Here is a 13,254-nt window from a genome sequence, read left to right as displayed (position 1 = left end):
TTCTCTGGCAGGGGAAAAAACCTAGAATAAAACATAAAATCTTGGTAGACAGAAAAGAAAGAGGTGGTTTCTCCCTGCCAGATTTAAGACTTTATTATGAAGCGTCTTGTATGTGTTGGATTAAAGAGTGGATAACGTTGAAGAATACTGACCTGCTAGATTTGGAAGGTTTTAACAATAGATTTGGGTGGCATGCATATTTATGTTATGACAAAAAGAAGTCTCATACTGGGTTTACCAATCATGTGATAAGAAGATCTCTGTACGAGGTGTGGGAAAGAAATAAAATGCTGTTAGAGACCAAAAAACCATGGTGGGTTTCACCAGCAGAGGTATTAACAGTGAAGAAAGTAAATATGGAGGGGAGGTGGGCCACTTATGAGGAAATTTTGATAAGAACTGATAAAGGATGGAGACTTAAACCCTATGAAGAAATTAAAGGAGTTTTAACAGGATGGATACAATACCATCAAATAAATGATGTTCTTAGGGAAGACAGGAAAATAGGTTTTGAGGACAAAAGGTCCAAATTCCAAATAGAAGTGCTAGAAGGCAAAACAAAGCTTCTGTCAAAAATGTACAATTTGTTATTAGAATGGTATACGAAGGATGAGTTGACAAAAGAAGTGATGATCAAGTGGGCAAAAGATTTTGGGCACAATATTGATTATGACGCGTGGTTGAAATTATGGACTCAAACGTTGAGATTTACAGCATGTACTGCTTTGAAAGAAAATGTGTATAAGATGATGTATAGATGGTATTTAACACCAGTTAAATTAGCCAAAATGTATAGAATGAGTGACAAAACTTGCTGGAAATGTAAAGAGAGAGATGGTGAATTTTATCATATGTGGTGGACATGCGATAAGGTAAAAAGATTTTGGGAGATGTTATATAATGAGCTGAAAAAGATGTTTAGATATACTTTCCCAAAAAAACCTGAAGCATTTTTACTAGGAATAATGGGAGGAGAGATTAGAAAAGAAGATCAAGTATTGTTTATGTATGCGACAACCGCGGCTAGGACTTTGTTAGCCCAAAAATGGAAATTACAAGAAATTCCAACGATTGAGGAGTGGCAGATTAAAATGATGGACTATGCTGAACTCGCAAGGATGACTTGCAAGATCCGCGACCAGGGGGAGACAAGGTTTCAAAAAGACTGGAGTAAATATGTGGATTATATGGAGAAAAATTGTAGATCTTTAAAAACACTTGCAGGATTGAAATAAATCCTACGAATTGACCAAACAGTTAAAAAGGAACTGCAAAAATGTAGTAAACAAGAAACCCGCATGAAGGGAGGGGGGGAAGTCGTAGCTCGGCAGAGCAAAATGTTAGATGAAAATTTATAATGTTGTGTATAAAAGAATGTTTTTTTTATTATTTTAATTGGATAAATTGGAAATTGAATAAAAATTTATTTAAAAAAAAAAAAAACTTGTGGCTGATCACAAAAGCCTGGGGGTGAGGGAGCGTCCAGGTCAAGGCTATGATGTGAAAGTACAGCTAATTCCACTGAAATTAATAGGGCTGTTACCCCTTGACAAGTGTTTAGAGCCTGAGGTGTCTACATAATAGCTTTTGCTATGTGCAACTTTTCGAAGTTAATGTCAGTGACATCCTCATACTCAGTATACAATTCATCTGTGGATTCAAGCCTGTTTCGTCCCAGTGACTTCTGGCAACTTACTTAGACCAGTTTACATGACTATGCAGGAATATAGATTTTCTGCTCTGAAGCCCCACTGAGTTCCAGGTACGTATGTGTGTATAGGACTAGCATAGATGGGGGCCTCAACCTTGGCCCTCCAGATGTTTTTGGCCTACAATTCCCATGATCCCTAGCTAGCAGGACCAGTGGTCAGGGATGATGGCAATTGTAGTCTCAAAACATCTGGAGGGCCAAGGTTGAGGAAGCCTGGCCTAACACAACAAAGAGTCTTGTGACACACTCATAGCTGCCAAGTCTCCCGTTTTCTCCGGGAAAACCCCTTTTTTACTTACCTTTTCCCGGTGGTCCCCCGTATCACTTCGTCTCCCGTTTTCCCCCATTATTTTCTCCTGCCGGCGGCCATTTTTTTCTTTCCGATTTGCCCTTCTATGGGCACCAAAAATGGCCGCCGCCAGCTTCAAAAGCCGCATGTACGCATGTCCGGAAGTGCATAGACGTCACTTCCGGTGTTGACGGCGGCCATTTTGGTGCCCATAGATGGGCGGTGCGACACCGGAAGTTGCATCGGAGCACTTCCTGACATGCGCACAAGCGATTTTCGAAGCCGGCGGCGGCCATTTTGGGTGCCCATAGAAGGGCAAATCGACACCGGAAGTTACATCGACGCAACTTCCGGTGTCAAATGGCTGCCGGTCCCGGATTCTGCAGTCCGGAACTTGGAAGGTAAGGACACACTAGACATATTATGACATTTGCATCTGTAGACTGCAGTCCACTCTATTAGATGCATTAAGCATTGTCCTCAGATGGCATGTCTCTATACTATACGGTAGCACAGGTCTGTCATTGTGTTCTCTTCATTAGCTCCTTCCCTGCTTCAATCAAAGTTTTCCCATTGTTTAAAACCACCACTCCCCCCCCTTGGGGAACATCTCTTTGTTCCATTCCTCAGCTGCCTCATGTAAGAGAGATAAAGGATGTGGAGCCCTCAAATATCACATACTACTTTCACACAATTTAATTTCACTTCTGGTACCATGTGTTGTCCTCAACATGAAGTTACAGATTCAACGTAGCAATTTAGAAGAGATATTGTATAACAAGCAAACACCAAACACCCATCAGCTGAATGTAACCTCTAACTCAACAAACTGACTGATAGGCTTACTCTTAGGATTCTATTCCTCTTAAAAGATACATAGTAACATACATCATCCTAGGGTGTGCGTGAATAGCTGTCAGAATAGGAGAGATAAGGATGCATGGAAATGGTCTGTGTGGAAGGTTTTTGGTTGTTGTTGTTTTTTTTAGCAAACTGTAAGCAGGTTGGTTTTCATCCCTGCAACTTCATTTCAGTGAAGTTATAAGCATATCCAGGCAGAGAATGTAGATGGACCATTGGTAGAACTCATCTGAGATGATTGGCAGTTTTTCTGTTGTGTGGTTTGATGATTTAAGTTCTACAGCCACTTTCTTCCACTTCTCTGTTCTTGTGCTGTAGGTCTCCTCACTAGCGTTCCTATGCTGTTCTATAACTCCCAGCAAGTTGCATACATGTGCTTTTATTTCCATTACATCTAACTTTCACAGATTTTAGAGCCTGAATGACCATCTCCAGCACTGAAGAATATTTGCTTATGAGCACAAAACAGACAATAAAAGTTTATGTCCTTGAAGCACACAACTGGTACAAAAGTTCTTTTGTCTTGGTGTTGCTTGATCCTCCCAATACTGTACTGTAGTTCGAGTTCTGAGACAATACTTGTGTACCTTTCTGACTTTTTTAGTTCACCATATTTCACATAGCATTGGTATGTTGGGTATTAGATGTTGTCTTTGGATGCTCTCATGGGGGGGGATGTTATGATGGCTTTCATAGTGTCAACTGTATTTTATGCACATCCTATTATTATGTATTAAATTTGTATACTGCCCTATTCTCAGAGCAGTTCAAGACATTACTTTCACTGTTTAGATCATTTACAGTCCCTGGGGATAGGCAGGGGACAAAGGATGCCTGAGGATATATTGCCCTGATGTATGCTTGAACCTCACCATCTTTGCTGCCATGGTTGTACATCGTATCCTTGTTCAACTAGCTTATTGACCTTTAGTCCAAAATTGGAACAAGCAGATAAGGTTGCATTGGCTGTGCCTAACACAAGGAATTCCGCATGTACAGGTGCATTCCTTTCAATTTCTTCCACAAATCTTACACCTGGAGACAGCTGTTCTAGGCCAGAAATAGCTGCTGTTTCATCTGCTAAAACTGAGAATCTCATGGTAGCGTTAGCTTTCACAAATGCATCTTCAGTCTGTGTCTGGGGCTCCGTAGCAGTCTTCTGCTTTTTGAAATAGTTGCAGATACCCCCAGCTATACAAATACAAGCAGCTCTGCTTCTCTGCTTTCTCTAGCAACCTTATACTGTATAGAAAATCCTTGTGCCTTTCTTTTAACTTTCAACCCATCAAAGCAGTAGCGTCAAATTTTTGTCTCCCAGTAAAAGGATGTTTGTTACCCATTTCTGGCACACCTTGTCAGCACTTTTGGTTTTTCTTCTGCTGGGTTACTCTTGGCTTCTATTCTGGGCCATATCCCTGCTACCTGTCCCTCAAAAAGCAGGGTTGGGTCCAGCAGCACCCCTAAGCTCACCTGGTCACAAAAAAGGCACCACAATGCCTTTGCTGATATTATTATGGCATTTTTAGGATTCCCAAAGCTTGTAAGATTTGCAGAAGCAAATTTGGCAGCCACTCAGGTCTCAGAGATCACTCTAAATCTCTTGCTGACTAGCTGGGTGTGTGTGTTTTTGTGTGTGTGTGTGTGTGTGTGTGTGTGTGTGTGTGTGTACATTAAAATAAATATAGTTTGGATTCTGAAGGGGGCAAGTGCCTGGCCTTACATGCACACACCTCTGTGGCCACCCATGAAGTCTGCTCAACCGTGCACTAAACTCCTTCGTGAAAAATGAGATTTATTTATTTGAAAATGATAATTATATAGCTAATTTCAGAAGTCCCACTGGTTTCAGCATGACTTTGGAAAGGCAACAGGCACCTTTTGCCTATAACCAGAATGGAGCAGTAAACCCCCATCTCCTTCCATGAAAGCCAGTGCAATGTAATGGTTAGAGCGTTGGGACCACTTGGCAGACAAAGCCAAGTCACCATTTCACAGCCTGACCTACCTCACAGGGTTGTTGTGGGGATGAAATGGGGAGGAAGTGACCCCTGTACATCACACCTTGAGCTCCTTTAGAGGGAAAGTTGGTGTAGAAACTTGATAGAATAAATTTAATTAAATTCTCAGGCATACAGACAAGTCAGGTACTGTAAATCCCTGCACTGGACAAACACCTGTTATATCAGGGAGGACGAGCTTTCACCTGACGGGATGATCAAGGTTTTTTTTTTTGCGCATCCCAAAGAGCGGACACCCTCGCCAAGCAGCAGGCAAGCACCTTTCGGACTGGGTGCGTGCATCTGATTCTTCGGAGCAAAAGAGCCTGGGCAGCGGGGAAGAAAGAGGTACCGGAGGAAGCGCGGCACCAAGCCGGGCCTGGAGAGAGCGAGAGCGGACCGCGTCCCTCGCCTAGCGTAACGAAAGGAGAGCCGCGATCTAAATCGGGAGACTTTACAGCCGTGGGGCTGGAGGAAGTTTTTGGCTATAAACGGTCATGCACGGCAGCTCCTGCTGAAAAGGCTGCGAAGGTGGGGAGCTGCTTTTCTTCCCTGAGAACCAAAGTGCCATTAAGATCACTCAGGGGAAAAGATGGGGAGGAGAAGGGCCAGGGGCGCCTCATCACAAAGGCCGGGGCGGGGCTGAGAGGCGGGAGCTTCTTCAGGAACAGGCTGGTCAGCGCTAAGCTGATTAGAGCGCGCTGCTAACAACGCCAAGGTCGTGGGTTCGATCCCCGTCCGAAGCAGCTGAATATTCCTGCATTGCAGGGGGTTGGACTAGATGACCCTCGGAGTACCTGCTCTGATTCTTTCATTCTTTCATAGCTCGCTCCTGTGACCAAGTAGCTGCAAAGGTGTAGCAGGGATGCCAACTAGAATAAAATATGGGGGCGAGCAGGTAAGCTCCTCTTAATCGACCACAGGACACGGTGCACGCACACCCTTTGGCAATGCCCATCAAATTTGGGGGGCCTAGACCCCTGAAACATTTTAGAGGGTGCGAAGTGATCTCGGCCCCTAGGAGTTGGCTCCTATGGCCCCGCGTAAAGCCGCGAACGAGGCAAGCCTATATGTCACTGACCTGGGAGGAGGAAGCCCCCTTGAACTTAGCGGGGCTTACTCCTGAGTAGACGTGGGGGAGCCCGCGTCCTAGAAGTAGGCTCCATTGAACCCGACGGGCTTTCTCCTGCGCAGGATTGCGCAGAAGCTGAACCTCAACACGATTCGCTCGCGCGCAAACACCGTGCGCGCCCTTTGCTGTCTACGGAACGGGGCTAAGGGCTCTTTGGGGGAAAGCTATTGACGGCTCCGTTTAACAAAACAAATATTCCGCAAGGGATCTTTACTAGTGGCAAAATAAAACGTCACCGCCTCGCTTTGCGATGGGCATTAAACAGGAACGGGGAGCGGGGAGGGAGGGGGGGAGAAGATGGAGCGGGATTTGAAAGCCCAATGAGGTATCAGTACCACGACGTGGGTCCGGCGGCCGGCCACCGCCACGCGATCCTTCAGAATTCAAAAGCCCCGGAGCGCATCTCTCGCTGCTCAAAAAGCGCGATGCAGGCTGCTCCACAGAAGAAAACTGAGCCGGTGTTTAAACATTTCCCTCTGAACGCCAACAGATTTACAAATGAGTAGTGTTGCCCGGATCGTGCCCAAACAGATCTCCACTTTGAACAAGCCATACAATATATTTTTTAACATTTCAAAGCTATTTATTTATTTAAATTTGTATACCGCCCTAGACCTAAGTGAAGTTTACAGCATAAACTCAATACAAATTACCGTAGATTGCTCACACATTAGACTGAATGCTTGACTTGCGCCTTCCTCATCAGAAATTCTAGAAGTTCGAAATGACGCAGTATTCAAGTTAATAATTTTCTCAGCATATTTATTTCTCACTTATTTTGCTGTAACTTGTGGAACTACATCCCGTGTCTAGAAGTGTCTAGAAGTGTGCTTGTGTGTTCCGTATCACAGTTATGTATGGGATACGCGTGTGTTATAAGTGACTTGGTTGTTTTTTTCTTCCTTCTGTATCATCGGTATTGCTGGTTTGATACAAATATCTCTCAAAGGTTAAGAGTTATTAATACCACAATTTTTTTATATAGAATGTGAATAAATAGAGCTCAATGTCCCTAAATTGATTTTTTTTCCAGCAAGAGTTCACATCCCCATCCAGCAATTCACATCCAGCAATTTACACATGCTTACCGGCCAGTCCGTTTTCTCGTCGCTAGGCTGCGATGCTAAGCAAACTTGTGTGGAAACAAACGTAAACGTAATTGCAGTAAGTGGACGTTTACTGAACGCTGTTGCGTGTTGGGTCAAGATGGACGCGTGTTTGTAGGAAGAGGCAACCATTTCAAAAAGCACAAGACAGCCCTTAGCCCACTTGCAAGCGAGTAAATCCTACTCAGCTCAGTGGGACTTAATTCTGAGTTAACCTGTATTTTGAATAAACCTCAATAAGCAATAGCCTGTTAATGCGCTCTCTCTCTCTCTCTCTCTCTCTCTCTCTCTCTCTCTCTCTCTCTCTCTCTCTCTCTCTCTCTCTCTCTGTGTGTGTGTGTGTGTGTAGTATGTGTGCATGTATATATGTATACGTGAAATGTTTATTTCTTATACCGGTATTATTCTATTTTATCTTTCAGCCACTTTGAATTCCTGACTGGAGAAAAGGTTGAATGATGATGATAATTTATATATATATAAACCCTCCGCCTGTCTCCGCAGAACTGTGAGTCCCACTGAGTTCGGACTGTTTCCCAGTAAGCCTGAGCATGATGGGTCTGTGCCTTCCACCGACATCAAGTGGGGCTTTCTAGTCCAAGTAATGGGGTCAGGAGCGCCTGGGGTTGACCTTGTGATCCAAATCCGATGTACTGAGAATTAAGCATCCATCGAATCGCGGTCTTAACGGCAAGGACCGAGCCTAAACTGCTCTGTGGATCGCTTGACTAACTAAACTGGACTACGCAGCTCCATAGCTGCCAAGTTATCCCTTTTTTACAGGGATTTTCCCTTATGCTGAATAGGCTTCCTCGCGAGAAAAGGGAAAACTTGGCAGCTATGCGCAGCTCCGCTTCCACTGGAATTGCTTTACTGAACCAGAAAAAATGGCCGGAATGGGCTTGATTCACCCGAGTTGTTTCAGGGTCTCCACTTTCCTACGGTAGTAGTTGCGTGACTTTCCCCCTGAGTTTTTCGAGGAAAAAAGGACAAGAGGGCTTTATGGGATGCTGGCTGATCCTTCTTGCGCCCCCAGAAGGGCGCAGCACGCGGCGCGCCAGAAGCCTGTCCTCTCCCCTCTCCGCCAGAACTCTCGCCCCTCCCATAGCTGCCAAGTTATCCCTTTTTTAAAGGGATTTCCCCTTATGCTGAATAGGCTTCCTCGCGAGAAAAGGGAAAACTTGGCAGCTATGGCCCCTCCTCTGCCCGCAGGAGCAGCAGAAGCCGAAGGGGCTGCGGCTACTGGTCCACCCTGAACACGGCGGCAGCCCTCTCGGAAGGCTGAGCCACCTGCGAGACTCAGCCAAACTGAACGCTCTTTGCGCGGCTCTTGGTTTGGAGGGGAGATAAAGTCACAGAATTATACAACGCTAGAGTTGGAAGGGGCCCTGAGGATCATCTAGTCCAACCCCCTGCAATGCAGCAATATATTGCAAAATGGGGATGTGAACCTTGGTCTCCTAGCCGGCACTCTCAACACCACATCGGGAAAAGGGCTGGTCAGGGAAAATCTGCCCATGGGGAAATGGTTTATCACATTTCCATATGCGATCCAATCCCCCTGCTTCATATGGCTGCCATTAATTATTATTATTATTATTGGAAAATACTTCCCCCACCCCGTTGGATAGTATTATTTTCTTCCTTCGCCCAAATGAGTTAAACTGAATGGAGGGGCCCGAGACTTCTAAGCCTGATTCGCTATACTGTATACTTAATGGGAAGATTGGAAGCTCTTCGGGGCAAGGCAGGGATCTGCCTGCCTATCTGCGCAGGACCAGGAGCGTTCCTGGGGTAACGCGAACACCTAATGCAGACATCCCCAGACTTCGACCCTCCAGATGTTTTGGACTACAATTCCCATCATCCCTGACCACTGGTCCTCTTAGCTAGGAATCATGGGAGTTGAAGGCCAAAACATCTGGAGGGCCGCAGTTTGGGGATGCCTGATCTAATGCAATCTACATATGCCCAAAGCTTCAATGGGAATAACCGGTGAATGATGGACGGTGATGTCTAAGAAATGCAGTGGCGCAGCCCCTAGTAGAGTTGCGACCTGCTGTCCAGCCTGCCTAAAAGAAACCCCGCGCCGTTATGTGCTGCGTTTTCCGACCGAGGCGGCCCCTTTCCGACGGGCTCGTGCTGCCCTTTGCAGTCGGGGTTTTTTTTCGCCGTCTGCGCGGAAAGGGGTACTGCGGCGCGGGCGAGTCGCCCGACAGCTCCTTGGCGGCCGGGGCTTCCCAGGAAGGGAGACGTTTTATGGCTCTGCTGTGGGAATCTCTGCGGGGAAGACAGGGCGGGAGTGGGAGGGCACAATGGGCAGGAAATGGGTCGGGGAGCCTGATGGAAAACAAGGAGCATCTCGCGAAACGGGAGCAACGGTCGCAGCCACCTAAAGTAGGGAGCCCCCTGCTCGGCCAAAGCGCTGCGCTGGGGGCCACGGGCCGGATCTTTCTATGGCCACTACCTCAGGCGCAGGCGGAGTTGGGGGGGGGTTAATTCATATTTCCCTCCAAGGAGCTGTACCTGGCGTGGCTCCTGCTCAATGAATCCTTTAATCCCCACAACCAACCCTGTGGGGTAGGTTCGGCTGAGATGCACTGACTGGCCCAAAGTCACCCAGGGAGCATCGTGACATGGAGGGGACTCGAACTCCGGTCTCGCAGGTCCCAATGAGACATTCTAACCACGACGCCACGCTATCCCTTTCATCTTAACATTTATTAAATTTGTATACCGCCCTTCATTCGTAAATTTCAGGCGGTTCACAACATAAAATTCATTCTCTCTCTCTCTCTCTCTCTCTCTCGGGTTGCAGCCAGGCCTGTTTACTCCAATGTTAGTCCCAAGGCACAATTCTGCTCCCGGGGATGCAGCAGACCCAGTCCCACGTCCTGCGTTTTACCACCACCCTTAATTTGAGGATACGGCCAGGTCACTGTCTCTCTTCTCTCCAGCGGTGTCTGAGCTTTCAAAGAACCATCGCCCGAGGAAGAGTCACCATAATTAGCCGCAGATACTTTGTTTCGGAGTTAAAATATAACATATAATCCGACCTATCATTGGTAGGAGGAAAGGGTGGGAAATTGTCCACTTCTTCCCTTCCTTGAGTTTACATGGCAGCAGGGGTGCCAACTTGATTAAAATATGGGGGGGGGGAGATAAGCCCCTCCCCATATAATCAATCACAGGATGCTGCCGCACACACAAACTATTTGAATGGCAATCCCCACCAACTGGGGGGGGCATTTTTTTGGGGGGGGGAGGACGAAGCATGGGCGTAGTCAGGATTTATGTTAAGTGGGGCAGGCTTCATGTTAGGGGGGGGGAAGAACCTTTTTATTGATTTACTTGATTTAGGGGGGCAGCTGCCCCCCGCTCCCCTTGGCTACGCCCATGGGGCAAAGGGACCTCGGCCCCTAGGAGTTCACTCCTATGCACGTCAGTCAACTGACTGGGTATCCATGGGGCAACAGCAGACTGGAACCCAATGCCCACCCCAGCCAGTCATGCGACGCCGCGCAAGAGATAGTGGCAGCAAAAACGTTCAACTTGCAGCCCAATCCTCTTCGTAGTATATACGAGCGAGGAAAGGAAACCCAAGAGCAAAACCTGTAGAAATATGCGTAGAAATGTGGTTTTAACACCGAGCCACTGGAGATGAGAGTTTGATAAAGTTTCTGAAACCACGAAAGTCTGAATGTGGGGGCAACGTCTGGCCGCAACTATTCGACCCAAAGCCGTCTTTATCTTTGCTGGAGGGTCCCGCCGCATCTGCCGGTGGGTGGGTGATGCTGCCAAGCCCAAGCCAGGCCAAGGGGATGCTGCTCCCCGGTTATGGCGCTCTTGTTGACATGGCCCATTTCCTCTGGGGCTGCAGCATCCCCAGTCACCGGCGGCTTTGATAGAGGTGCAAACATTTGGGGACAAATTTACATAAAATACCGCGTTTAATCCCACTGGCTGCAATTAACATCACAGGCTTCCCTCCCCGCCCTCCCGCGCGGGCAACGTTCTGATATGACCGCAGGGAGCCAATCAAGTGGGCGGGCCGGACACATCAAAGAGACTCTCCTCCAATCAGGTGAGCCCCCTGTCGGCATTGTGATGTCACCAGGAAGCTACTTATAGGGGGCCACGTAATTGCTCCCCGCTTGAGCAGTTTCGAGGAGCGCCTGTCAGAGGTCAAGTGGAATTAACCCCTCAGCACCCAAACTGCGGGTCCCTCCTCCCCCTGCAACTTCGTCTATACTTCCCTCCCCATTTGCAACTTCGAGCGGGGTCACCCTGGACAGGTTCTCCAAGGTGGAGAGCGTGGGGTCCTGATACCCTGGAGGAGCTAGCTCAGTAAGGAGGCTCTCGGGCAGGGCGGGAAGGAAGGATGACCTCTCCGAGCACGGACAGCTCCGGCAAGAGCCTGCAGTACCGGGTGGATCACCTGCTAAGCGCCGTGGAGAATGAGCTGCAGGCGGGCAGCGAGAAGGGCGACCCCACCGAGAGGGAGCTGCGCGTCACCCTGGAGGAGAGCGAGCTGTGGCTGCGCTTCAAGGAGCTCACCAACGAGATGATCGTCACCAAGAACGGAAGGTAGGGAGAAAGGCAGGCAGGTGGGGGTGGACCGTCTCTGGTGGACAAGATCCACTCCCTGCTTCCAGTGACTTGTCGCACAGGAGCAAAAACTCACTAGCATTTATTTCCAATTCTACTGTAGCTCAGATCACGGATGGAGGACATGCCTCCCATGCTGTCGCGTCTCGGTGTCCAGTTTTTGTTGTTTTCCGTGGGGCACACCTCATTGCTGGCTTCCTTTCTCTTCCTCTTGGCCACCTCCCCTTCTGCTCACATGTCCTTTCTCTTTCCCGTGTCCTCTAGTCTAAGTAAGCTTCGTTAATAGTTCCTTCTGGCGGCTACTACGTTGATCTACCGGTATACAAATTCAGTTTGCAATCCGTTCTGGTGAGCTTTTCAGGCAGGGCCTTTGGTTCTTATTCACCTCACTCTTCAATTACTTGCTCTAGACAGCTCAGCTTCGTTTCTAAGGTAGCGGCTGCTCTTGGAAAGCCTCCTTGGGTGTAGGTACTTATCTGCAGTGGCGCGCTTTCAAGGTGAATTTTTGCACGCAATTTTGGGCGGCCATCTCTCTCGTTTTTGCCTCTGTGCGAAATACACCTTGCGATGCCTCAAACTTCCGTCCATTTGCATCAGAGCGTTTGCTGCAAGGCAGGAAAGGGTCCCCGCAATTCAGGTGAAAAACCAGGAGGTTTTGCATGGTAAGTTTGGAATGGAAACTTCCTCAACCCGCAGGGAATTCTAGGCAAAACTAAGGATGGTTTTCGTCAGTGGGTCTACTCTGAGCAAAGCCTAGTTAAATACCACCCTAAGCAACTGGTTCCCAACAATCCTTTAAAAAGAGTCTTCAATACTCTTGCTCCATTTACATAAAAGCAACACTACATTACATCTTATTGTCTGTAAGATGTTTTACCGATTTCAGAACTTGGGCCCCAGTGCTTTGTGACAGTCTTTAAAAATGATTGCCTTCCACCCCCGACTATTTGCTCGGTGATGTTGTCTCCTCCAGTTTATTGATTCTGCGAATTTCCATCAACCTACAAACAGCTATTTGTTAGTATTGGGTTGGATTCTAACTAAGCTACCTGACCGTTGGTTCCCACTGAAACCACTGTGAAAAGTTAGTCATGATTATGTGAAGCAGGGAACTAAGGTAAACGGACTTAAGTCTGGATCCAACGCTTTACAGTACAAAGGACCTTGTTAGTCCTTTGCAGCAACAGCAACAAAGGGTCTTGCGGCACCTTAAAGACTAGCATTACATGTCACCGAAAGCCCGTTAAAAACCAAATCGGAGAAATAACATAAACAAAAACTTCTCCCGTTTCTTGTTTACATGCGTGCACGTTAATCGCAATTGAATTTCAGTGTAATCGGTGGGACTTCCTTCCAAATCAAAGGACCTAGGAAATGAGGATGAAAATTCAATTCGTGAGTCGTTTCAATGGAATTGGCTTCCATATAGTTTGAGGGCAATGGGCTGCTTACACCTCCGTGGTAATTTCCCAAAGATATTTGCACCTCGTCCCTAAAACGGTTTATTCGTCAGGAAACTCGACGGAATCGGACGGATGCCAGCGCTTCCT

General features: G+C 47.3%; 1 protein-coding gene across 1 annotated transcript in view; it reads left to right on the top strand.

Annotated features, from left to right (window-relative positions):
• The first annotated feature begins 11,270 nt into the window (after nt 1–11,270).
• Nucleotides 11,271–13,254, top strand: part of TBXT (T-box transcription factor T) — a 12,811-nt gene continuing 10,827 nt past the window's right edge. Inside the window, exons 1-2 of the mRNA XM_060273273.1 lie at nt 11,271–11,683; nt 12,115–12,136. Coding sequence (XP_060129256.1) covers nt 11,478–11,683; nt 12,115–12,136 — 228 coding nt within the window. The 5' untranslated portion in view covers nt 11,271–11,477. The remainder of the gene's footprint in view (nt 11,684–12,114; nt 12,137–13,254) is intronic.

This window comes from Zootoca vivipara, chromosome 3 (assembly GCF_963506605.1).
Source record: "Zootoca vivipara chromosome 3, rZooViv1.1, whole genome shotgun sequence".
In the NCBI taxonomy this organism is placed as follows: Eukaryota; Metazoa; Chordata; class Lepidosauria; order Squamata; family Lacertidae; genus Zootoca; species Zootoca vivipara.
The sequence above is the reverse complement of the archived record's forward strand: the minus strand, read 5'-3'. Positions and strand labels throughout refer to the sequence as shown.